The sequence below is a fragment of the Stegastes partitus genome, unplaced genomic scaffold (genome assembly GCF_000690725.1).
Source record: "Stegastes partitus isolate 25-593 unplaced genomic scaffold, Stegastes_partitus-1.0.2 Scaffold0, whole genome shotgun sequence".
Taxonomy (NCBI): Eukaryota; Metazoa; Chordata; class Actinopteri; family Pomacentridae; genus Stegastes; species Stegastes partitus.
In genome coordinates this window covers 2,809,822-2,831,835 of record NW_007577731.1, presented here as the reverse complement: position 1 = coordinate 2,831,835, position 22,014 = coordinate 2,809,822, and the positions used below count along the sequence as shown (strand labels likewise).

The following is a 22,014-nucleotide window of genomic DNA, read 5'->3' as shown; positions in this document are numbered from 1 at the left end:
TGGCGGTTTTTACACACCATAACGAGTTGGAAATGTCCTCAAAATCCCTCAAGTGGCATTCTTTGTAGGTAGATTGCCGCTATAGTTGGGATTAAATATTACGCATTGGCCATAAATCCATTCTTACGGGACGTTTTATGGGTATTGATTGAATATTAACATTGGGTTGTATGTGTGTAAAGGGAGCGGTTTTCTTCTTTCTTTTTTTAAGCTGAATGATTGTCCAAAGTCTACTCTGCCAGTCCAGACAGGCGCTGCAACACCGCCGAGCTGTTGAGCGCACAACACTCCCACAGCTTAATCGTGTTCGACAAAAGAAACCAGCTTTTGTACAGATTACAATGACACGGCATAATGCTCGAGAGCTCGCCCACATATTTTCTGCTGTATTTAAACAAACACGCCCTCTACGTGTAGTGATTTCTATTTTATTATCAAACAGGAAATCAATAAATCCTTACAGTTCAAAGGCATATTCATATACAGCACTGTTGCCACTTGACAGTCAAGTAAAACTTTTCATACAACAGCTTAGTTCCAGCACATTTGCATGATACGCCACCTAATAAAGATCCAGGTAACAAACGTCCCCAGTAATGCCTCTCGCTGTCTTAATGTTAAACATTCTTTATACATATTAATTTTACACCACAATAAACAATAGTGTGTTTTATCTTCACAATTTACCCTTATCAAAGTGTTTATTTAGTGTAGCAGGGTCTCCTCTCTGTGGCTGTTAGTGGCATAAACATTAATGATCAAAACCAGAATAACTAAATCCAGTATTTATATACCAGCAGCAGACTACTTCCATGACCACGTATAACTACACGTCAAAGGCTGCAACAATTCCACATGTAATTCAGGTTAAATAAAGTCAAACAATTGAATGATGAGTGGATTCTACTGCGAGAGCACAGGTGATTTTATTTTATTTTTGTGTGTGTGTGTGTGAAGACTTTCTGCAAGAGCTCTGCTTTAAGACAACACGTGCAACCTGGCAATTTGGTTTGAAAGTGCACTTTGTTAGTATTTGGTCACTTCAGGGGTCATAATTGGTATTCCGAAATTGTTTTGGGCACGATAGAGTAGAAGGCAACACGTATACCACTTGTTTGGTCGTCTTTGTGGTGCAGAGAATCAAATATCCCAAACATGTAACTGACCGGAAAAGAGCCATTTCTCTCACACACAATACGAGGTGTGTCAGGAAAGTTTCAGGACTGGTGTCACAAAAGATATATTTCAAGTTTTCCACTTCGCAGTAATCCCCCTGGAGTCTAACACCCTTCTCTGCCACGCCGCCATGCACTCCAGGAGGGATTCTTCTGTTATCCTCCGTCGTCACAGCCATCTAGATGTCGTCCACGTCTTCTAAACGGGTCCCCTTGATGACCCCCTTGAGCTTGGGGAAGAGGAAACAACCCCATGGAGCCAGGTGGGGTGAGTAGGGAGGTTGCTCCAGCACGGAGATGTTCTTCTCAGCCAGGAACTGTCAGATGCTCAGGGCGTTGTGAGCAGGTTGTCATGGTGAACTGGTCCTGCCACAACTCTCGTCTCTTCTCTAAACGAAGCAAACGCTGCAGGGTCTGTTTGTAGACGTGCTGGTTGATCGTCTGGTTTGGGTTTGAAACGTATCTTTTGTGACACCAGTCCTGGAACTTCTCTGACACACATCATATCACTTCTGCACTGAATCTTTTAAAAGTCTGTTTTTCGATTTTATCAACAGGAATCAATAATGAAGTCAGCAGCATAGAGACACACATTACAATACGCTGGCCAAATCTACAGTAGCCGTTAGCATATAGACCACAAAGACATGCAAAATACCTATATCAGGACAATAAAACCCACCTAGGATAGATGTGCATGTTTCTATCTAGTATTAATGCAAACAGGGGCTTTTCCAACAGAACTCATGTCAGTCAAAGCAATCCGAACCGGACAGCTGAGTGAAAGACTTTCACACCTTCTGGAATCGAATGAGGATCTGGATCTCAGGTCCTTCCTTTATGTAAAAAGTGTTGGTATCTTATATAGAGATGGTCTACTTCAGCTGAATTGTCAGGAGTTCCTCTCCATCCTGCCTCATTTTAAACGTTCTGCTGATGGTTTTGAGTGATATGAGTCATCTTGGGAAAACCTCTCTTGGCATCGCTACTTGATATTAGCATGCACGTCTCTCAGGTGGGCGTAATTATCCTGAAAATGTGTATTTTGTGCTTCTCTGTGGTTTGTTTGCATTTGAATAAATCCCAGGCTTTGGGACCCCACGAGGCCGTCGTATTTGTGCTGCTGAGTTCTTTAAAACGACTGGAGAAGTCATATAATGGTGTATAATAGGTGGAACTCATCCCCAACACAGCTGCGATCTATTACACAACTCAGACTGGTATTGTGGGTTGTATTTAAGCACTGTATGATTGATATGTCTCAGGTCGGCTTTTTAATAAGTCAATGCAGAGGTGATAAGTGTGTCCAGGAAGTGACTTTTTGGCAATTTGCTCATGTGTCTCAAAGCACTTCATACCCTTATTCACTCTCCCAGTGTCTCACTTCTTGCTCGATAACCTGAGGTTGTCTCAACATTTATCAAAACAGTAATGGAGGACTTCATGCAACCTTGATCCACATTACCTTAGATGCCCCCCAGGGGGCAGTGTGACCGTTTGTGCCACATTAAAGTGCTGTGCATACATGAGGAGTCAGTCAGGAGTGCAGAGGTGCAACTAATTGGCCTCAGGAAAGAAAGAAAACAAAAAGTTCCCACCGGATTAAAGGCCTCCAGAATTTTTAAAGGGAATGTGGAAGAAAGCTGAAGTGATTGAAACCTCCCATTTAGAAGATTCCCATTTCAAGAACCTTGATAAACATTTTTCTTTTTTTAAATCTAAATTCTCAGTTACAAGAGGAAACTGATCAGAAGAGATGCAGCTGCTTCCAGGCAAAGGTTTCTCTTACATCCAAAGTGGTCTTCCTTTGGTGTTTGGTTTGCTTCTGTTCTCTGAGCGGTGACTGACAGGGAAGAAGCTTCCATCAGTAGGAATACCTGGAGAGTGGCGTGTCCTCCATCAAATCATCCTAGGGGAGACGATTAAAACAAAACGATTTGCACTTGAGGAGAGACTGAACGTTGTTTTACAGCCATACTTTATGAGGCCATGCAGAGCAAGCAGACATAGCTCAATGTAATATAATCGCACAACAAATGAATGGAGTTTGTAGAATTTATAGAAGGGTCGTAAAAAAGTCAGACTGTAAAGAAGTCAATGAGAAACTGACCAATTACATACTGCAGCGTTTCAAGCGGTTTTACTTCATGTCTGTTCCTGTTTCAACCCCGACAATATCTCCTCTTACGTACCAATAAATCTCCAATGAAGCGGGTGCGCTGAAAAGAACTCACTAGTTTCTCTGCGTTAAACTAAATTGTGGCTTTTTTTGATAAGTTGAACCACATCATCCATTCAATCCCATCGTTTCTTCTCTGCCCATAGTTGATATTCTAAACTTCAATAGCCCTGGGAAGACAGTTTGATCATCTGGATGCAGCAAATTAAAAAAACGAGCATTGACTTCCAAAAAGTTGTGGACATCTTGGAGTAAGATTAAAATAACCAAAATGTTGCTTCAGCCAAGTGTGAAGAGTTTGAAAGAAACAAGGGAGCCTGCATTTCCCATTATTCATCAGGATGGTGCCTTTCACATAGACTGTATATGAAAGATTGATCTAACATGAGGGTCTGAAAGCAAATGTGACCTGCATTCTCTCCAACAGCCAGCAGGGGTCGACTCCTCTGGTTACGAAACAAGACTGATTGTATGTACTGGTATGTTTGAATCTGAAGCTACTTCTTACTTGATTTGTTACTTCAGGTAATATTTTCCTAACGAGTTAATGGTCTCAATCATGACTTTTAAGTCTCCTTCAATTTAGCATGATGATCGTTTTTTAAATTATGGTTCCATTTAGAGGAAAATGGACTTTAGGGCGGAGCTACCTTGTCATTGACAAGTCACTACCATGTCCTTGATTTCTCCGGTCAGATCCATCCATCCATTATCTATGCACCGCTTAATCCTCACCAGAGTCACAGTGGGGGCTGAAGTCTATCCCAGCTGACACCTGGACAGGTCACCAGTCTATCACAGGGCTACACTTAGAGACAGACAACTAAGCAGACTCATATTCACACCTATGGACAATTTACAATCACCAATGAACCTCAGCGTTGTTTCTGGACTGTGGGAGGAAGCCGGAGAACCCGTGGGGGAACCCACACTGCACGGGGAGAACATGGAGACTCCACGCAGCAAGATCCCAGGCATCCTAACCGGGATGCAAACCGGCGACCTTCTACCTGCGAGGCAAAGGTAACCACTCATCCACCGTGCAGCCCCCAGTTAGATCCATTCCTTATGTATTTCATCTGGTTACAACAGACCAAGATGCTAGAAGTCAAATTCCAAACTCAGACTTCCCAATGGTAGTGCACAAAGCGGCGTTCTGGTGGCTCATCCACCATATTATCCATTGAATTTCCCTTCTGGGATGAACAAATATTTTTCATTTCATTTCATTCATTTCATTCATTCATCTGATTCCTTCTTCTATATACAGCCTGTGGTCCTCACTGGACCCTTCCTTCCTGGTTTGCCCACTTGTTTCAAACACTTGTTTCAAACCCCACACACCCAGTTTGTAAGACAGCACTTTCTGTTACAAATCTAAAATCTAAACCCAGAACTGAGACCATCTGTTGACATCATTATGGGCTACTTCCTTTGACTAAGCTAATAGCAAGTAAACTGGCCTTTGGGTGTAAAAAAAATCTGGGGTGTAAATTAACTGCTTAACAATCTTCACTGCAGTTTAGTGCATCTTACCATCGGTAGATCCTGCAGTCGATGGAACTCTGGGTGGTTTGTCCGCTGGCGGAACTTGAGGAAGAGAATGACGAAGACGATGGCAGTGGTGACGATAAACACCGACAGCAAACCAGCCAGCAGGGGGTCCAGAGGAGAGCTGGAGCGGTAGTGGGACCTCTTGAGGTCTACGGGACACAGAAATAGATGCAATCTGAATGTAGTTTATGTTTATTTTACGGTGCAATGCCCCATCTAAGAGGTTGGAAACTCTCCCACCTGTCCATCACCTTACCTTCATCTCCCACATTAAGCTCAGATGGGACCTCCTGGTGTGTCGGCCCATCGGGAGCCCGACCGGGAGCTGAGGTCTCAGGGTTAGCTGTGGTCAGGGATTCAGTGGCGGAGGTGGGGGCCGCGGAGCTCGCATCCTTCACCGTGTGCGCCAGCTGAGATGAAAAGGCGGTGAGGGAATCGCTGGTCAGGGGCGTCCTGCCCTCTGGGGTCGAGGCGTCCTGCAGAGAGGCGGCGCTCAGGGCCGTTGGCGTGGATGAAAGGCTGTCTGCAGCAGCTGAAAGTGGGGATGTGAGCGCAGTGCTGTATCAGTTCAAAACAGTACAGAGAATTCTTCAAAGGAAGCGAAGCGTACACACAGCAGCCGGAGGTAACCTTACACCACCCCGCTCATGAGAACCGATCAGTCCCTCTGACACTAACGCTGCTGTCCAGGATGGCTTCACGGCCTGCAGCTCCCACCTTTTCTGCTCCACAGTAAGTTAAAAACAGAGGCGATGACCTGTTTCACACACTGTTTGTATTTTCATGTATGTGATCAACAGAATAAAATCGACGGTAGTGCTGGATGTCACTCTATGGCAGTTCACATAAATACCAGGTATCCACTGCCCACAAGTGGCATCGAGCTTTATTGTTTTAATGGTGTTTTATTTTCTCTGTCATCAAATAAACTTCATCTGTAGGTCACTGACTTTTCCTTCTTTTGGTATGATTATGTTTTTGCTTCACATGCTATGCTATACACTGAGGCTGACCTCTCTTGCTGACACCTGAGGAGGGTGCAGAGTGTTCAGAAACCTGGTACATGGTGTCAACTTTAGGTTTCTGCACCAGCATAAAGAAACAGGCGTTCAGACTAACGTTGTTTGTAGTAAAGGTTCTGTATGAGGACTGAAATGCTGCACAGAACATTAAAAAATGCTTCATCGAATTATGAAGCAGACACGAGCGAGAACATCTTTAAAGCGAGAGAGTCCAGCGGCATCTTTTGCCAAGTGACAACCTCCAGCGTTACTGTACAAGGACAGGGAGATGACGACAGCATGGAGGGAATAAGACATCGTGATCCGCGTGGCTGTAAGCCATATCGCTTCTGCACTCTTCAAACAGGCAACGCTGCATCAGCTGAGGGGGTTATATTTATCTGATCTATAGAGGGAATCTCTGAAATGAGGTTACGACACACATTCTCAGTCTGGGCCCAGTCAAGTGGGGGTCAGAGGGAGAAGCTGAGTTCCTGGAAGTGAGTCTGAGAAGAGTCTGTTTGCAAACAGGCAGCGTTTAGCGTGTGTGGGACGTTTTATTTTAAGGCTCCAGTCTGGGCAAAGTAAACACGCTGGATTGGAAAATTATAGATGCACAGTTATAGAATTATGGATGAAATGATGACCATGATTTATATAATGATAAAGGTTCAGCTTTCTTTTTTTTTTTAAAAAGAAGGCACGAAAAGCTGATTACCTGCAGTGCTGAGGTGAGCGGTGGGTTCGGCTGGAGACGTCGGTGCAGCCGGGGTCGAGGTCAACGTGTCGGTTTGAAGAGCTGCAGTTGTCGCAGCCTCTGAGCGGGCCGAGCCCTCCGTCCGTCCCAGAGTGGTGGTTTCATGTGAGGTTTCATCGCCGCCCGCAGGATTACGTGTCCGCTGTGGTGCCTCGTTCCCAGGATCCTCTGCCGGGTCAGGAGATGCCGAGGCTTCGGTGTGACTCAGGAGGCCGGGAGGGGTGAAGACGGCCGGCGGATCATGGCTCTGACCTGCAGAAACAAAAGATGGATCCTGTTTAAAACTCACTCGTTTGTAGGGGTGCTGCTGTGCAGATTAAAATGCAGGTTATTTTATCAGCTACCAGTTTGTGTGTTCAATAGTGCAAAGACTTCCCAGAACATAAAGTGAATATCCAAACAATCCAGTAAAGCTGCCAACTAATGACTCACTTCCTTATCAGTGAATTTGTCAATTACATTCTTGCTTAATCCTTCAGTCTGCTAGCTCTGCACATTTCCCCAAAGCTCTTAAAATCGTCTTGTTTTTTAAATAGATTACGATATTTATAATCATTAGAGATGTCATAAGGTAGAAAATATTCACATGTGACAAGCTGAAATGGAAGAGATTTCTTTAAAAAAATGATCCAGAAATGAGATCAAAAAGAGTTGTACATGTCAATCACTTGATCACAACAGTAATAAATGGATCTCTACTGTCCAGCCTCCTGAGATATTCAGTTAACTTGGAGGTAAAAACATCAATACAGTGATGTAAAAATACTCAATTACATGTAAAACTCCTGCATGAAAAATCCCACTTAAGTAAATGTAGCATCAGCAGCAAAATCTAGTGAAGTATTAAAGTAGTGGTTTGGTCCCTCTGACTCATATCTTCACGTATATGACATAACGGTGAAGCATCAGTGTGTCAGCAGAGTGTTGCTGTTGTAGCTGGTACTGGGAGACCAAAGATGAAAAACCATGTTGTCAGTTTTTGGACTTTATCCTCTAATCCATGTTTTTTTTAGTAAGATTTTAGGTAATTTACACATTTATCGAAATGAAACCATGTGAGAAGTTTAGAGGGAAAAATGACAACTCATAGACGACACGCTGCTTTCAAAAGAAGCCAAGAAGTTTGAAACCACAGAGTTCATCTGTAGCAATGTGCTGTGTTTTAAAAGCTTGTTATGTCATTTAGGGTGCATCTTAAAGGTAAATAAAGCAGCAAAAAGTACAATATTTCCCTCTGAAATCTAGCACAGAAGGAGAAAACAGTAGCATAAAATAGAAAAACGTACCTCATATAGTGCTTGAATAGATGTCTACTGAGTGCATTTGGTCTACAGAATATATTTTTGCTAAATTCCAAGATGATGGTGTCTTTTTTTATGAGGATAAAGGACATTTTGGATCATGGCAGACATAAAAGATGGTGTATATTCACAAGTGAGAAGCTTGAATTAGAAAAAATGTAAAATATATCTTTAAAAAATTACCCAAAAATGCCAAACAAGCTATAAATGCACTGTACAAATCACACAGATTTGAAGTTTGCTGTCATAGAAGACAAGAAAAGGCAAAAATATTGGAAATTCTGGAGAAACAAATTTGGATTTTTTGCATTTTTTCCTCGACAAATGACTCATTGGGCATCAAAACAGCCAACTTCCTTGACTATTAACCAACTAACACTTGGAGTCTTATAATGGTGATCAGCTGGGTTCATTAATAAACACACTCACTGAGAAATCTCAATGAAATCTGAAAGTTTGATCAAATATTCAGGAGTCTGGTGATCAGACGGCAGACACCTTGTTGGTGAGGGAACATGCTGTGCACACATCCTGCTGAGGTGGTGCCAAACACAAAGAAAAGTTCATCCCACAGAACCTAACAGCGACGGAACCTGCAGCTCCCAACTTCTTATCTGATCAATAGCCGGTTGAGAGCATGATGTGCTGAATCGATAAGGAGTCCATCTCACGTCAGCAGGATGCCAAGTCTGCTCGGATCCAGCACAAAGACACACACACACACACACACACACACACACACACACACACCGGGGATGGATGACACCTCACCTCTCGTCTGCGACGCGCCGCTAAGAACCACCGAGACGCACAACACCAACTGGATTTCAAATCTCATCTTCTCCTCCTGCGGCGGGTTTCTCTCCTGCAGGACGCGATCAAACGGGGGGCAGAGCGTCTCTCTCTCTCCGCGGCAGCTCTGTTTCTGCAGCTCTGAGGTTGTTTCCGTTACGCGATTTGACAGGGCACATCATCAGCGCTAAAAATATCCTGAGGGAGTCGGGCAGAAGAGGAGCAGGGGTGGGGCTGCGTGGCGGCGAGCAGGCGGCGGTGGCGGCGGCGGGTTGGAAACGAATGAAACACGCACGGCCGCATCCTTAAAGCGCAAAAACGTGCCATCGATGCCTCTGAAAATCCACCACCCATCCGTGCGTGCTCACCCCTCTTGTCTTTTTTTCAGAACCTCTCATGTAAACCTCTTAGGGAAAAACACATCAGGTTGCTGTTGCTCCGCTGCTCCAATCAGATGCCAGTGCGTCAGAGGCGCAGTTGTGTGCGTCAGGAGCGCCTGTTGAGAGCGCAGCGCACAAGTGGAAGCCGTGGGCGCAAGTTTTTCCCGCATTATTCAGCATCGCGGACTTGTTCGGGACGTTGATTCACAAACACGGGCCATGTGAGACTTGAATGTGTGTCAGAGTTTGCCGCGAGCCAACAACTTTTGAGCCCCCGCAGAGGTCAGTGTGTCGTCATGCCGGAGCGCACTGCCCACATGTGGACTGTATGGACAGCTGAGCGACCCCGCTGCGTCCTCTGACAGCCTCATCTGACACACTGAGGACGGTGAATGCGTTTTTGTTATTAGTTCCTCTCACTGATTCAGGCTCTAACTTCTAAAGGACCCCCAGAAGCAACAGGGAGAAACCTTCACGCCAGATGGAGCCTCCAGTCAGCCCTGGAGACGCAACACCGGTGGAGTTGGAGCTAACGGTGGAGAACGTGGAGTCTGTGAGTAACTCAGTGACTGTTTTATGTCATTAAACCTGCAGGTGAGGCCGCTGTGTTACCATCCAAAGCCAAGAGCTGCAGCAGCATCTTCCATTGATATGAAAATCTATTATTTGATCCTGCATTTGGTTTTAGTGGAGCAGAATGGGAGCAGAGGGGGGATCACAGCCAACTGGACCATTTGTAACATGATACCAGCTATAAGCATATGCTGTCCTAATAATAACTGACACCATGTGCTCTGGATTAGCTGCTATGACAACACATTTTTACTCTATTCACACGTCGCATGGATCATAATTAAAGTCGCTCTCTGGTCATTGATTGAACCCCTAAAAACTCATTTTATTTCAAAAGTTTTCTGCCTGAAGAGAACTATTTACCGCGTTAAATTGGCTCTGATTTAACTCTAACATGTAGATCTATGAAGTTCCTGCCTCTCTCTCTCCACTTGTCACTGCACCTCAGCACACCAGCTCACCTTCAACTCCACTCAAACACTGTAAAATTACTCTGTGGTGCAAATATGCAACCATAGAGGCTTCAGGGTAGAAATGCTCAGCTCACGGCTTATTTTGCTCATAATGTGTAACCATATGAACATACTAACGAGGTAAAAAACAACTTGAATGTCGTCTGACTGAGGTTGTTGTAAATGAAGGCCTGCAAATTTAAAGTTAGCTTCTTTTAGCTCTGTATGCGTCAACCTGTCACAGAAGAAAAATAAATCACAGAGCTCACAGTGAGCACCAACTTGGATGTGATTTCTGTCCATTCAAACCAATTCTGATCAATATTCACCAATGTTTGTTGCTAAAATGGGGTTTTTGCTTCCCTCTGACTGTCGCCAAGTGCTTGCTAAAAGGACATCCAAATAAAACTAACTATATGCTATGAGATGACATATGTTGTTAATTGGCGCCATATAAATGAAATGAAATTGAATTACCAGATTGCGTACTTTGTTCCCTCTACGTTGGCGTGTCTCTCCTCCTCCAGGCCCTCTACCAGCTGTACTTTGATCCAGACATGGAGCATAAGAATGTGGCCCAGAAGTGGCTGACCCAGGCCCAGGCCTCTGCACGGGCATGGCACTTCTGCTGGGCTCTTCTCAGCCCTGACAAGGTTTGTTATTGTGGTTTCTCCTCTACAGCTGCATGTTTTGCATGTTCCACTGGTTGAATGTCAGATCTGCAAAACACGCACATTTCATCCGTTGTAATATCAGCATAGTGTGAATATGCGTCTTTGCAGATCCCAGAGGTCCAGTTTTTCGGCGCCAGCACCCTCCACACTAAGATCTCCCACCACTGGAGCGACCTCCCCGCAGACCAGCACGAGAGCCTCCGGATGCAGCTCCTCTCCCACATCTTGCACTTCTCCTCTGGGCCCAAAATGGTCCTGACTCGTCTGTGTGTAGCTCTGGCCTCCATGGCTCTGAACCTAATCCCCCAGGCCTGGTCCCAGCCCGTGGCCGACATGGTGAGGGCGTTCCAACCGCAGAAACCCGACTCTGAAGACGGCGCCGGCTCGAAGGCCTCTCTGGACCCTCAGTCGCACTGCCTGGCTCTGCTGGAGCTCCTCACCGTCCTTCCAGAGGAGTTCCAGAGCAGCCGGCTGGCTCAGGCTCGCCGCGGCCAGCTGAGGGAGGCTCTGGCCGGGGAGTGGGCGGTGGTGTGTCCCATGCTGCGGCAGCTCCTGCAGAGCCAGGACTCCTCCAATCAGGTGAAGGAGAAGGTGCTCCGCTGCCTGTCCAGCTGGGTGGCGCTGGATGTGCCGTTAGGGGAAAGTCACGAACTGGTCCAGGACTGTTTCACTGCGCTGTCCAACCCAGAGCTGTTTGACACGGCAGTGGAGACGATAGTCAACGCCATCTCACAGCCCGACTGCCAGAGGTGAGAAACACGCCGGAGCATCAGGTCTGTAGGTGTTTATGGGTGTGTGTGACTCGGAGTGTCTGTGTGCAGGTACGTCACCGCTCTGGTGAACCTGCTGCCTCTGGTGCTGGGCCTCCACGACCAGCTGAAGACAGCGGCTCAGGATGGAGACATGGAGAGCTCACATGGTATCTGTCGCATCGCTGTTGCTATGGGCGAAACACACTCCAGGTACACACAGACGCACGCGCACGACGCTGTTCGACAAGCAGACTGCAGTGTTTGTCTTTTACTCGTTAATTTGTTTGTGTCTGACAGGGTTTTGTTGGAACAGGTGGACCACTGGCAAGAATATCTGGCTCTGGTGAACATGATCCTGTTCTGTACGGGCATCCCTGGACATTACCCAGTTAGCGAGACCACCAGCTCGCTGACACTCACCTTCTGGTACACTCTGCAGGTATGGAGACGGAAGTAGGTCCAGTAGGTTTGCTTTTTTGTGCTTTTTTGTGCTTTTTTTTTTTTAGCTTTCTCTTTAGTACGTAAGAAATGAGCCAAGTATGCAGTAAATGCATGGTTTGACAAACTCCCTTTCTTATTAATTCTCAACTTTTCAGGATGACATTTTGTCATTCGAGGAGGACAAGCAGGCCGTTTACCTGCAGGTCTACAGGCCCATTTACTTCCAACTGGTGGACGTGCTGCTACATAAATCCCACTATCCCTCCCAGGAGGAGTACGAGTCCTGGTCCTCAGACGACAAAGAGCAGTTTAGAATTTACAGGTACGACAGAAAAATGACGGAAACTTTAAACGAAGCCTTTGGGAGTAGAACAAGTTTGTTTTCTTTCCACAAAAGATGGTAAAATGTGTAGTTTAAGTTAAAATTTGCGGGCAAACATGACTCAGGATCATGCTACTGTCTGCATGTTAACACAATAATAATGCTCAAATAAGATTTTTCTCAGATCATTTTTTGTCATGTTGAGTTTGTGGTTGAACTGACGTCAAACTGAAGTGTTGTGTAAATTCAAATTTGGACGTGTTAGATGCACAGACTGTATAAGAAAGACGGACGTAGCAACCGGCCCTGAAAAATGAAGCCAACCCGAAAGTGTCAAACACCTGCAGTACCACTTTGTCCACTAGGTGCTGGCTCCACAAAGCTCCCTGAGAGCCCAGTTCTAAACAGGACAACACAGATCACGAAAGACACCTGTAATACAGCTCAGGGTTTGTTTTTTTCCCCGTTAGCTTTCATGGTCAAACCCAGAGATCAGGTGGCTAATCTGTAAATAATTCAATATTGAATTTTATATAAATAAGTTTCGGTCATTTGGGGGGTTTGATTGACAGCTTGCTCTGGGATGATTTCTTATCCAGTCTGTGGTTAGATGATGCAGGATGTCGTAGGGATTACAGCGAGGACATGGTTTTGTAGTAAGATGCGCAATAATTGTTGAAAATTGGAACAGATGTGAGAGTCCAAGCTGTGCATTGCATCTTTATGTGGACAGCAGAGGCGGAGGTTTGTGTTGTGTAGAATTAGATTTTGGTGACCACACAAAGCATGCTTTCGACCATAACGTAAGAATTGTATATGCTGATTGGTGCAACATTTCATACAAATATCTTTCCGGGATTAAACGGTGAAGCGATGATGTTTTAAATCCAGAAGGTCAACTGCTGCTTTCTGGTTCGTCAGAGTCACACAACTCGTTTTTCTTTGCAGGGTGGACATCTCTGACACTCTCATGTACGTGTATGAAATGTTGGGGGCGGAGCTGCTCAGTAACCTCTACGACCGACTGGGCAGACAGCTGATGGACCCGCAGCAGGCCGCGGTGTGGCAGGTAATTACCAACTCCCACTGACGCACTTCATGTGAAACTGGAGTCTCTCTATAAGCTGTTGGCATTTGCCCACAGCGGCAACTTCTGCTGTGGTACCGCATTGTTATAGCCACAATAAAAATACATCTATAGATTTATCCAGTCAGCGCAATTGTAATGGCAGTAACAAAACAGCTGATTTCAGGAGCAGGAACTAATTAGCCCCATTAATGTCAACCTGTAGGAGAAAATCCTCCACCTCTATCAGTCCATCACGCTCACTGTTTAGACATCTGCTAAAGTGTAGATACAGTTCAATCAGCTGTCAGTCTACGCTGCAACACATCCCCACTGCCAGCATAGACAAGAGGCTGAAAAAGACGCCGCAGAGACCGAAGTTAGACGACTTCCTTGTTGTTAAAACCCATAAGGGGCACATCTCAGTTCCCTTTATTGCATCTGTGTTTCCCTTTCTTGCATCTGTTCCCTGCATCACAGTGGTTCCCTCTGAATATGTAAGGAAGAGATGTGAGGAAACGAGGAAACGTGTCTTCAGGGAAATGAGCCTGAACTGTCATCTGAAACACTGTCAGACTGTTTGGTGGCGATAAAACATCTGGATCAGCTGTCAGTCTGCAGTGATGTGCTGTTCAGATAACAACAAGGGCTGCCTGTAGTGGGAGCTTCAAAAGTGAAGACAAAAAGTGCAGCACGCTGTTGAATGATGCGCATCAGAGAGGGTTTAGAAGCAGGTTTTAGAAGAATCAGCAGATAGACGCTGTGTCCCTGCATTGGGCTGCTGTTCACCACCTCCACATTGTGTTTCCTGCCTCCTCTCTTGATCTAACGTCACGCTCTTGTGTTTTTTCCTCCGTCTTAAGGACACCGAGGCTTTGTTGTTTGGCTTCCAGTCCATAGCCGAGACCATCGACGTGAACTACTCTGACGTCATTCCTGGTCTTATTGGTCTGATCCCCAGAATCAACATCAGCAACATCATGCTGGCGGACACGGTCATGTACACCATAGGTACAGTGATTTATTAGACCGCCACCCAGTGAACGGTTTATGCCACAGCTGCCTTAAATTAACAGCATTGGTAATTACCTCAATCATTTTATATTAGTGATGCACGATATTAAAATGGGCTGCAGGGTGGCGCAGTTGGTTAGCACTGTAGCCTCGCAGAAAGAAGGTCGCCGGTTCGCGTCCCGGTAGGGGCACTGGAATCTTTCTGCATAGAGTTTGCATGTTCTCCCCGTGCAGCGTGGGTTCTCTCCGGGTTCTCCGGCTTCCTCCCACACAGTCCAGAAACATGTTGAGGTTAATTGGTGATTCTAAATTGTCCGTAGGTGTGAATGTGAGTGTGCTTGGTTGTCTGTCTCTAAGTGTAGCCCTGTGATAGACTGGTTACCTGTCCAGGTGAACCTGCCTTCAACCTGAGTCAGCTGGGATAGACTCCAGCCCCCCATGACCCTAGTGGGGATTAAGCGGTGTATAGATAATGGATGGATGGACGATATCAAAATTTCTGGCCGATACCGATATCCGATATTAAGATTTCTGATATCACTGATAACCAATACCACCGATGTCGATATTCAATTTTTGTTCACACCGAAAAATGAGATTAAGTAAGCACTGTGAGGAAACTATTCAGAAGAAGCCCAAATTAGACCACATAGTCTTCCTTATTACGTAACAAAGTAAAACATATTTTAACCTCTTAAGACCTGAGCTCTTGTTTGATGTGCATTTTTCATTTCTCAAAAAAATATAAAGAAAATACAAATATATTAAAAATATACATTAAAAATAATGTAAAAAATAATAATAAAATTTTAAAAAATAATAAAATTAAATAAAAATAAATAACAATAGTATAATAATAATAAAAAAATGTAAACATATTTTTTTTTAAATGAACTAGCGCAGTAATATAACCCAAAATGTGACATGATGTCTACGATGTGGTCTTAGGAGGTTAATGGTGATAGATTTTTCCTATGTGACACAACGTGGTCCCCCCTTGCTGACCAGGCTCTCTGGCTGAGTGGCTGGCCGACCACCCGGTGATGCTGGGCGGGATATTACCCATGGTGCTCCAGGGCCTCGTCAAGCCAGAGCTGTCCGTGTCCAGTGTGTCTACGCTGAAGAGGATCTGCAGGGAGTGTCGGCTCGACCTCGGCCCCTACGCTCAGGACATCCTCACCGTGTCGCAGGTCTGACACGCAAAACTCACACAGTTACATGTATTGTTTAACCACGGTGGGACTTCTGTATTCATAAAAGTGTGCTTTTCTGTAGGATGTGCTGCTTAAAGAAATCCACAAGGTGAGCAAGCAGCCTTCAAAATCGAACAGCGTCGTAGTATTTTGGAAACGTGACGACTTTCTCTCAGAGGGCAGCGTTTATGATGTGTGTTGTGTATTCGTCTGTGTGTGTGTGTGTGTGTGTGCAGAGCAGCCAGTGCATGTGGCTGATGCAGGCTTTGGGTTTTCTGCTGTCTGCTCTGCCGGCCGAGGAGATTTTAGGCCGACTGCACTCGCTCATCACCCCTCATGTCCAGCAGCTGGATACACTGGCTCAGCAGGAGGTAAATAAAGAGAAAAATCATGCAGGTGTTACAGCATAAATGTGTTGTGTGTGTTATTATTGTACTGTAGTTTGAGAAATAGATTCAAATGTCTCGTTGTGTCTTTAGTTGTGGTTAACTGAACTCAAAGTTTGCAAAATTTGGTTAAAAATCTTCAGTATTACTCATTAAATTAAACGCACGAGTCTGAATGACCAATAAGCCAAAATGTGATTTAAAAAAAAAAAAAACTTTTTATGTTTTTTTATTCAGAGTTTTTAAAAACAAGGCAGTTGTGCATAATCAGGAAGGCGTGGGTGTGTTTTGACGATAGTTGGCTGTCACTGCTGGCAGTAAACAAACAGCCCCGCAACTGTCATCGCACTTTCATTGAAATATTGCTAAATCCTGCACAGCGTGTGTGTGTGGGGAGCGATTTTTTTATTATTTTCATGCTCACAAACAACAGATACAACATTTATAAAGCATTTGTTGGGGCTTTTGTTTATCATTATTACTAATAATATGACTACGGATAATTGGAATAAGATGGAGAGGAGCTGCTTTAGCACCACGGAGGGTTGCTTCCTGTTTATTCTGATGTTCGGGTAAATGGGTAAAGCAGCAGCCAGTCAGTGCTTAATCTGTATGATACAAAAAAGTAGAAATACAACGCAAGAATATCGTGTTTTCTGTATTTTAAGGACGCTCCAAACTGCACAAATCATGTTTTCAGGGGAGCTCGTGTCTCATGAAGAGGAGACAAGCTCCCCCTGTAGTTCACAGGCTGATTTTGCACGACATCCGTTGGGTCTCCTCCACTTCAAACCAATCAGAACAGCACCGACAAAACGGATCTCCCACATGAAATAAACAAAACTGTTATGAAATTTTGTGCTCATAGGCACAGAAATAGTTGTTTATTACATAACTGCTAATAAGTAGGAGCAAAAGTACTTCATTTGTTAATGCTGAGTTCCCACTAAGTGCACTTCAGTTCAAATTAGCGCATTTTAATTCAGTAATTGATGCTATTAATCGGGGGGCAGTCAGTCAGGAGATCAGGGTTCAGGATCAGGACTAGGATGCTCCTTTTTTTTTAGAGCAGGGCAGAAATGTTTTTGCAGAATTTGGTAAAATCCTCTCACAAAGCCTCCATTGTGCATGTGTCCTTTGTCTCCCCCGTGCAGCCCAGTCCCACCAATAAACAGAGCATCATCCACATCCTGGGGATGCTGTCCAGTCTCTTCACCACTCTGGACATCAACAGACAGGCAGACGGCTTAGAGGGGGCAGCCGGCCCCAGACTCCCGCCCTCTCAGAGCACGCAAAACCCCGTAAGTTCAGAGAAGAACCACAACAAATCCTTAAAATATTCATGAAGCCAGTTTATGATGCATGGATGCAGAAATCATAATTGTTTTTGAATAAATTCTGCATTTCCTCTTTTTTCCATTTCAAACCTGCAGGTTGTAGTCGTGCTGCAGCAGGTGTTCACTTTGATCCAGACCATCCTCGGTAAATGGCTCCACGACTCAGACGTGGTCGAGGTAAGAGGGTTTCTACGTCCTGCATAAATACGTATGCATGTGTGTGTCTGTGCATGTATGATCTATGTGTGTTTAATGACTCACGGTACTCGCTCACAGCTCCCCCCCGGTTCCTTCTCCTCCCGCAGGCAGTGTGTGGGGTTTTCGATAAATCCGTTCGAACCCTCCTACATGATTTCGGGCCCATGGTGGCTCAGCTGAGCGAGATGCTGGGGCAGATCTATAGCGCCTTCCCACAAGCCTCAGCTCTGGACCTGGCACGTCAGGTACACCTCCACATGGAAGAGAAATAAACAATCATCCCTCTGATTTTAATGAAAACTTTTTAACAGATCAGTCTCCTCGTCTTGTCTCTTTTTTTTAAGATGGTTCACATCTTTGCTGGAGAGGAACATCGCATCTCGAACATCAGAAGCCTTATTGAAGTGTTGACATCCACCACACTTAACATATTTCAACAAGGTAAAAAAAAACACCTGCGAAGTCTGATGATCAGCTTTAAGATGAGATGTCTGACTTGTCTGGATTTATTTATGTGGCAGGTCCAAGGGATCATCCTGATATTGCAGAATCATTTATGCACCTTCATGCTCAGGTTGGTTAAATATTCATGTTAATGCACGTCTGCGTCAGACTAAATCGTCGCCTAACTGCTGGATTTGTGTCTTGCTGGCGTAGATTCTCAAAAGGAAGCCTGACTTGTACCTGTCTGACCAGTTAGATGTGAAAGCGCTGTTCTACTGTGGTGAGTCTCATTATTATAAAAATGTTGGACTGATGGAGTAAAACCTTAAACAGCATCAGTCAGAGAATAATACAGATCCCTGCCAGGTTTCATAAAGCTAAAAAAAATCCAATCTGCAGCCAACTTTTCTATCAGAAGTGCTGAAATTCTGCATCCGTTTGCGTGAGTCATTAGCTGAAGCAGTCATTTCAGATTCTTTTTTATCCTGTTTTTTTTTTTTTTCTTTCTCCAGGGATCCTGTCTGTCAAGTTTCCAGAGACACCCACAGTGAAAGCTGCCAGCCTGTTCTTTGTAAGTCGAGGCACAAGCGTGCAAAATTTTCCACCCAAATTCTCGTCAGTTCGTCGTCTCACGGATCGTTTTGTGTTGCCGGCAGACAGAGTTTCTGAGCCGCTGTAAGGACGTGCCTCCGCTCGGCGACGTGCTGCAGAGGGACGGGAAGATGCTGACGGAGACCATTCTGCAGGTGAAGCAGTCTGTAGACACAAGATCTAAATCCATCAGTGGAGGCCTTTATACTATTTAATCTCATTTAAAGCTGCCACCACGTCGTCTTCTGATGGCAGAGTGTTGTATGTTTGATTCCTGTCCCAGGCGGTCGGCGGTGGGTCTCCTCGCAGTCTGACAGAACATTTCTCCGAGGTGCTGCTGAGTCTGAACAGACATTGCTCGGCCCTGCTGTCCCAGTGGCTCAAAGAAGCTCTGCAGACTCCAGGGTTCCCCTCGGCCCACGTCTCCACCGAGCAGAAACACACTTTCACTCAGCAGCTCCTGAGGTAACATCAAGACATGTGCACACCGTACAGCAGCTCCATCACACATTTTTATATTAACAATCGCTCATTCGGTCATGTGCATGTAGGAGGACTCACCTTTGTTTGACCATCTTCTGGCTCATGATTCTCAGTCATCCAGGTCGTGGTTATTCTCGTAGATTAATCGTAGCAACTGGACTTGCTTGACTTTCTTAAAGACCTCTCATCCAAGAGGCTTCATCAGCTCTGACTGACTAGTTGGGAGTTCCAGATACTTATATCCTTAAGGAGCCATTAACACCTGAGTTTGGGTTCAATTGGGGGTTTGTTGCTCCTCCCCCTCGTTATGCGAGTCGTTAGTGCTCCCCCTGCCACAGTGGGGTTCGTTAGGATCCAGTTGCTACGATAAATCTACAAGAACATCTTCTGGCTCATTATTTTGGTTTTCTGGTCACGACAGCTGTTATGAAGTGTGCTACCTTCACATCATCAAGTAGCAGAGACTGAGTTAGTTCACTGAGAAGCTCAACAACCACGTTCCACGGAGGAGTTTATGGAGAGCAAACAAGAACTCAGCACCACTGCTACTCTATAAAATGTCAATTATGGTGACAGCTTGTGTCTGCTGCTGCCAAGTGGGAGGTTTTTTTTTTAAAAAAAAGGGGCACTGTAAAATTTAATTTACATAAAATAAAAAGCGTGCATGTTGCAGTGAGCAGTAATAACAGATGGTGTTCCGTATCAAACACCCTCACGCTGACACTTGAACAGCATGGGAAATAAAATATGTCATATTCATGAAGAGCTGGCTCATATAGGAGATTATTTACATGGAGTGAAACACTTTGAAGGTGCAAGATGCATATTTTGAGCATAAATATAGCAGTGGCATCCTTCACAAAAATCCTCAGCGGAGAATAAAGTCACACTCCCTGTGTCTGTGTTGTAATCTGAGCTTCTCTGGCAGCCTTTCTAGCTGTGTGTGCATGTTAGTGCACGTGAGTCCCTCCCATTGAAACTACTGGTCCTCCCTGAGGTCACGTTTACACACAGCCGGGTATTCACAAAAATACCCAGCCTACGTTTTCAAAAATAACATCGTTCACACCAGATCGTTTAAAAAAAAAAATCTTCACCCGCATAAACACGTCTTTAAGAGCTGCTATGAGCTGCCAGACCTATAGGGGGCAGTGTGACGAAAAGCATGAAGCCTGAACCCTGGAAAAAACACAACAACGAATGGCACGAGTTACTTCCTGTTAACGATAATGGCGCCGAGGGTTGTTTGTTTGGACTGACAGAGATGTGGAGCTACTCAGAGTACGAAACAAGTAAAGCACTTGAATGTAAATGCAAACAGGCCAAAAGCATTTGCGCAAACATAAAAACAAGCACGACTTTACCAGCATCCATTTCGATCACAGCAGCCAAACTGTAAACATGGTCGCACACATATGACGCTGATGACTCCGTCTCCTCCCTTCTACATGCAAACGTAAAGACGGAGTTTTTCCAAATCTCCACTTTGGCTGGAGTTTTCAGATATGATCGTTTTCGGTGACATGTAGCTTCGTTTATGTGTAAACCATTGAAATACCACCGTTTCTGCTTTGTGTAAACAGGCCCAAGAATGACTTCCTGCACCGTACTAGAAAGGTGCAGTCCAGCATTTAGCCAGTGCCCTAAACGCCCCCCCCCCCCAAATTTAAAATATTGCATCTATTTTTTTTTTAACCTAATTCATGTTTTATTTCAGCGCAGAGTGTTTCCTGCTGTTTTGAAGCTCTTCTCTGCTCATGTCTGTTCTGATCCGGTCTTTGTATGTCTGTTTCCACATGTGGGTTTACTCTGGTCCAACGAACTGTGGAAACAGACACACACGGAGCGGAGAAGACACAATCAGAGAGCTTCACAACTTGCTTTGGTCATTCTGTTTAGTTATAAAATGTTAGCATGGGCTAACAGTAGCAGCTGGTTTATTTTTTTGTGTTGGCTCTTTGTGTACACTACGGAGACCCGGAAGAGATGTAGAGAAAGAAAAAAAAAACAGGGCGAGGAAAAAAATACACAGAGGTATCTTTGGCGAAATCTCGCAAAACTTGAAAGATGATTTCAAAATAAAACTCAATAAAACTCATTCGGGTGGGTGTCCTCCAATATTGTTTTTCCATACTGCCTAAAAGACCCAAAAGTATACAAACTTTTAGTTTTCTTCTTCGTCTATTGATTTGGCGGTTGGCATCCAATGTACAGGTGCATTATCGCCACCTACTGGACTGGAGGTAGATTTGTGAGATCTCACAGAAGTTATTTTGAGATCCTGAGAAAGTCCCTCTCGCTGTTTTTTTTTTCTTTCTTCACGTTCCTTTCAGAGCTCGACAGCGCACAACCTTTCTGGGAGATGTGGCAGATGTTTGTGTTGGTCTGAGATGCTGGTGCTTTACCTACATCCAGTAGTTTTGAAAGGTTTCATACAGAACCTTTAAATCACGGGATTTAGTTGTTGCATATACTTCAGACTACAAACATTTTTTATGCAATGTCTCACGAATCCTTTCACGTCTGTTTCAGGGAACAAACCAACAAGCGTCGCATTAAGGAGATCGTGAAGGAGTTCTCTTTGCTGTGCCGAGGCCTGCAGGGCTCCGGATACTCAGATTACTAGTCGGAGCCGCTGGTATTGAATCTGAAGTTTTCTTCCTCAGCAAGTCGAAATAAAGTCTCCCATGCAAGAACCCCAAACAATCTGAATGTCTCAGCAATACCTGGTGCCAAATAGGACTGCTCACTGGAAAACCATTATAGCTGGATTGAACTAACTCAGAGAGACACATTAAGTGGACTGTTGTTAGGTGAACAACATGTTTGTAATGAAGGCTGCCGTGCCGTTTCTCCAGGCATGAACGCACTTGGTTCTAAACCTCTGCACAATCTTTGTGACTGACAAAACAACAATAAACGGAAGTTTTGTTGCAGCTGCACGAGCAC

The 22,014-nt window shown here is 44.8% G+C and overlaps 2 protein-coding genes across 3 annotated transcripts; one reads left to right on the top strand and one right to left on the bottom strand.

Annotated features, from left to right (window-relative positions):
• Nucleotides 1–2,870: 2,870 nt before the first annotated feature.
• On the bottom strand, nt 2,871–8,978 carry LOC103364728 (putative GPI-anchored protein PB15E9.01c). The gene is made up of 5 exons (XM_008291995.1): nt 8,739–8,978; nt 6,628–6,918; nt 5,165–5,440; nt 4,891–5,057; nt 2,871–3,084 (listed from the first exon to the last, which is right to left on the bottom strand). Exons 1-5 carry the CDS (start codon nt 8,803–8,805, stop codon nt 3,040–3,042), a joined length of 846 nt encoding a protein of 281 aa, XP_008290217.1. The 5' UTR covers nt 8,806–8,978; the 3' UTR covers nt 2,871–3,039.
• On the top strand, nt 8,970–22,007 carry LOC103364811 (importin-13-like). Of its 2 annotated transcripts, none has more exons than XM_008292183.1 (21): nt 8,970–9,692; nt 10,692–10,817; nt 10,947–11,587; nt 11,660–11,800; nt 11,888–12,029; nt 12,187–12,353; nt 13,302–13,422; nt 14,283–14,430; nt 15,442–15,623; nt 15,709–15,735; nt 15,863–15,997; nt 17,167–17,313; nt 17,446–17,526; nt 17,655–17,792; nt 17,892–17,988; nt 18,069–18,121; nt 18,205–18,271; nt 18,504–18,562; nt 18,648–18,737; nt 18,866–19,047; nt 21,598–22,007. In XM_008292183.1, the coding sequence occupies exons 1-21, from the start codon at nt 9,621–9,623 to the stop codon at nt 21,689–21,691; spliced, it is 2,910 nt and encodes a 969-aa protein (XP_008290405.1). In that variant the 5' UTR covers nt 8,970–9,620; the 3' UTR covers nt 21,692–22,007. The 2 variants fall into 2 exon arrangements, with proteins under 2 accessions (XP_008290405.1, XP_008290329.1); XM_008292107.1 differs by having other exon boundaries at nt 10,926–11,587.
• The last annotated feature ends 7 nt before the right edge of the window (nt 22,008–22,014 follow it).

Coding starts and splice junctions, on each gene's coding strand:
- LOC103364728 (XM_008291995.1), bottom strand. CDS start 8,805: ATGAGATTTGAAATCCAGTTGGTGTTGTGCGTCTCGGTGGTTCTTAGC. Junction 5,441..6,627: donor CGCTCACCTCAGCACTGCAG/GTAATCAGCTTT, acceptor CCCCACTTTCAG/CTGCTGCAGACAGCCTTTCA. Junction 5,058..5,164: donor GCTTAATGTGGGAGATGAAG/GTAAGGTGATGG, acceptor TGTGTCCCGTAG/ACCTCAAGAGGTCCCACTAC.
- LOC103364811 (XM_008292107.1), top strand. CDS start 9,621: ATGGAGCCTCCAGTCAGCCCTGGAGACGCAACACCGGTGGAGTTGGAG. Junction 12,030..12,186: donor CCTTCTGGTACACTCTGCAG/GTATGGAGACGG, acceptor TCAACTTTTCAG/GATGACATTTTGTCATTCGA. Junction 18,563..18,647: donor AAGCTGCCAGCCTGTTCTTT/GTAAGTCGAGGC, acceptor TGTTGCCGGCAG/ACAGAGTTTCTGAGCCGCTG.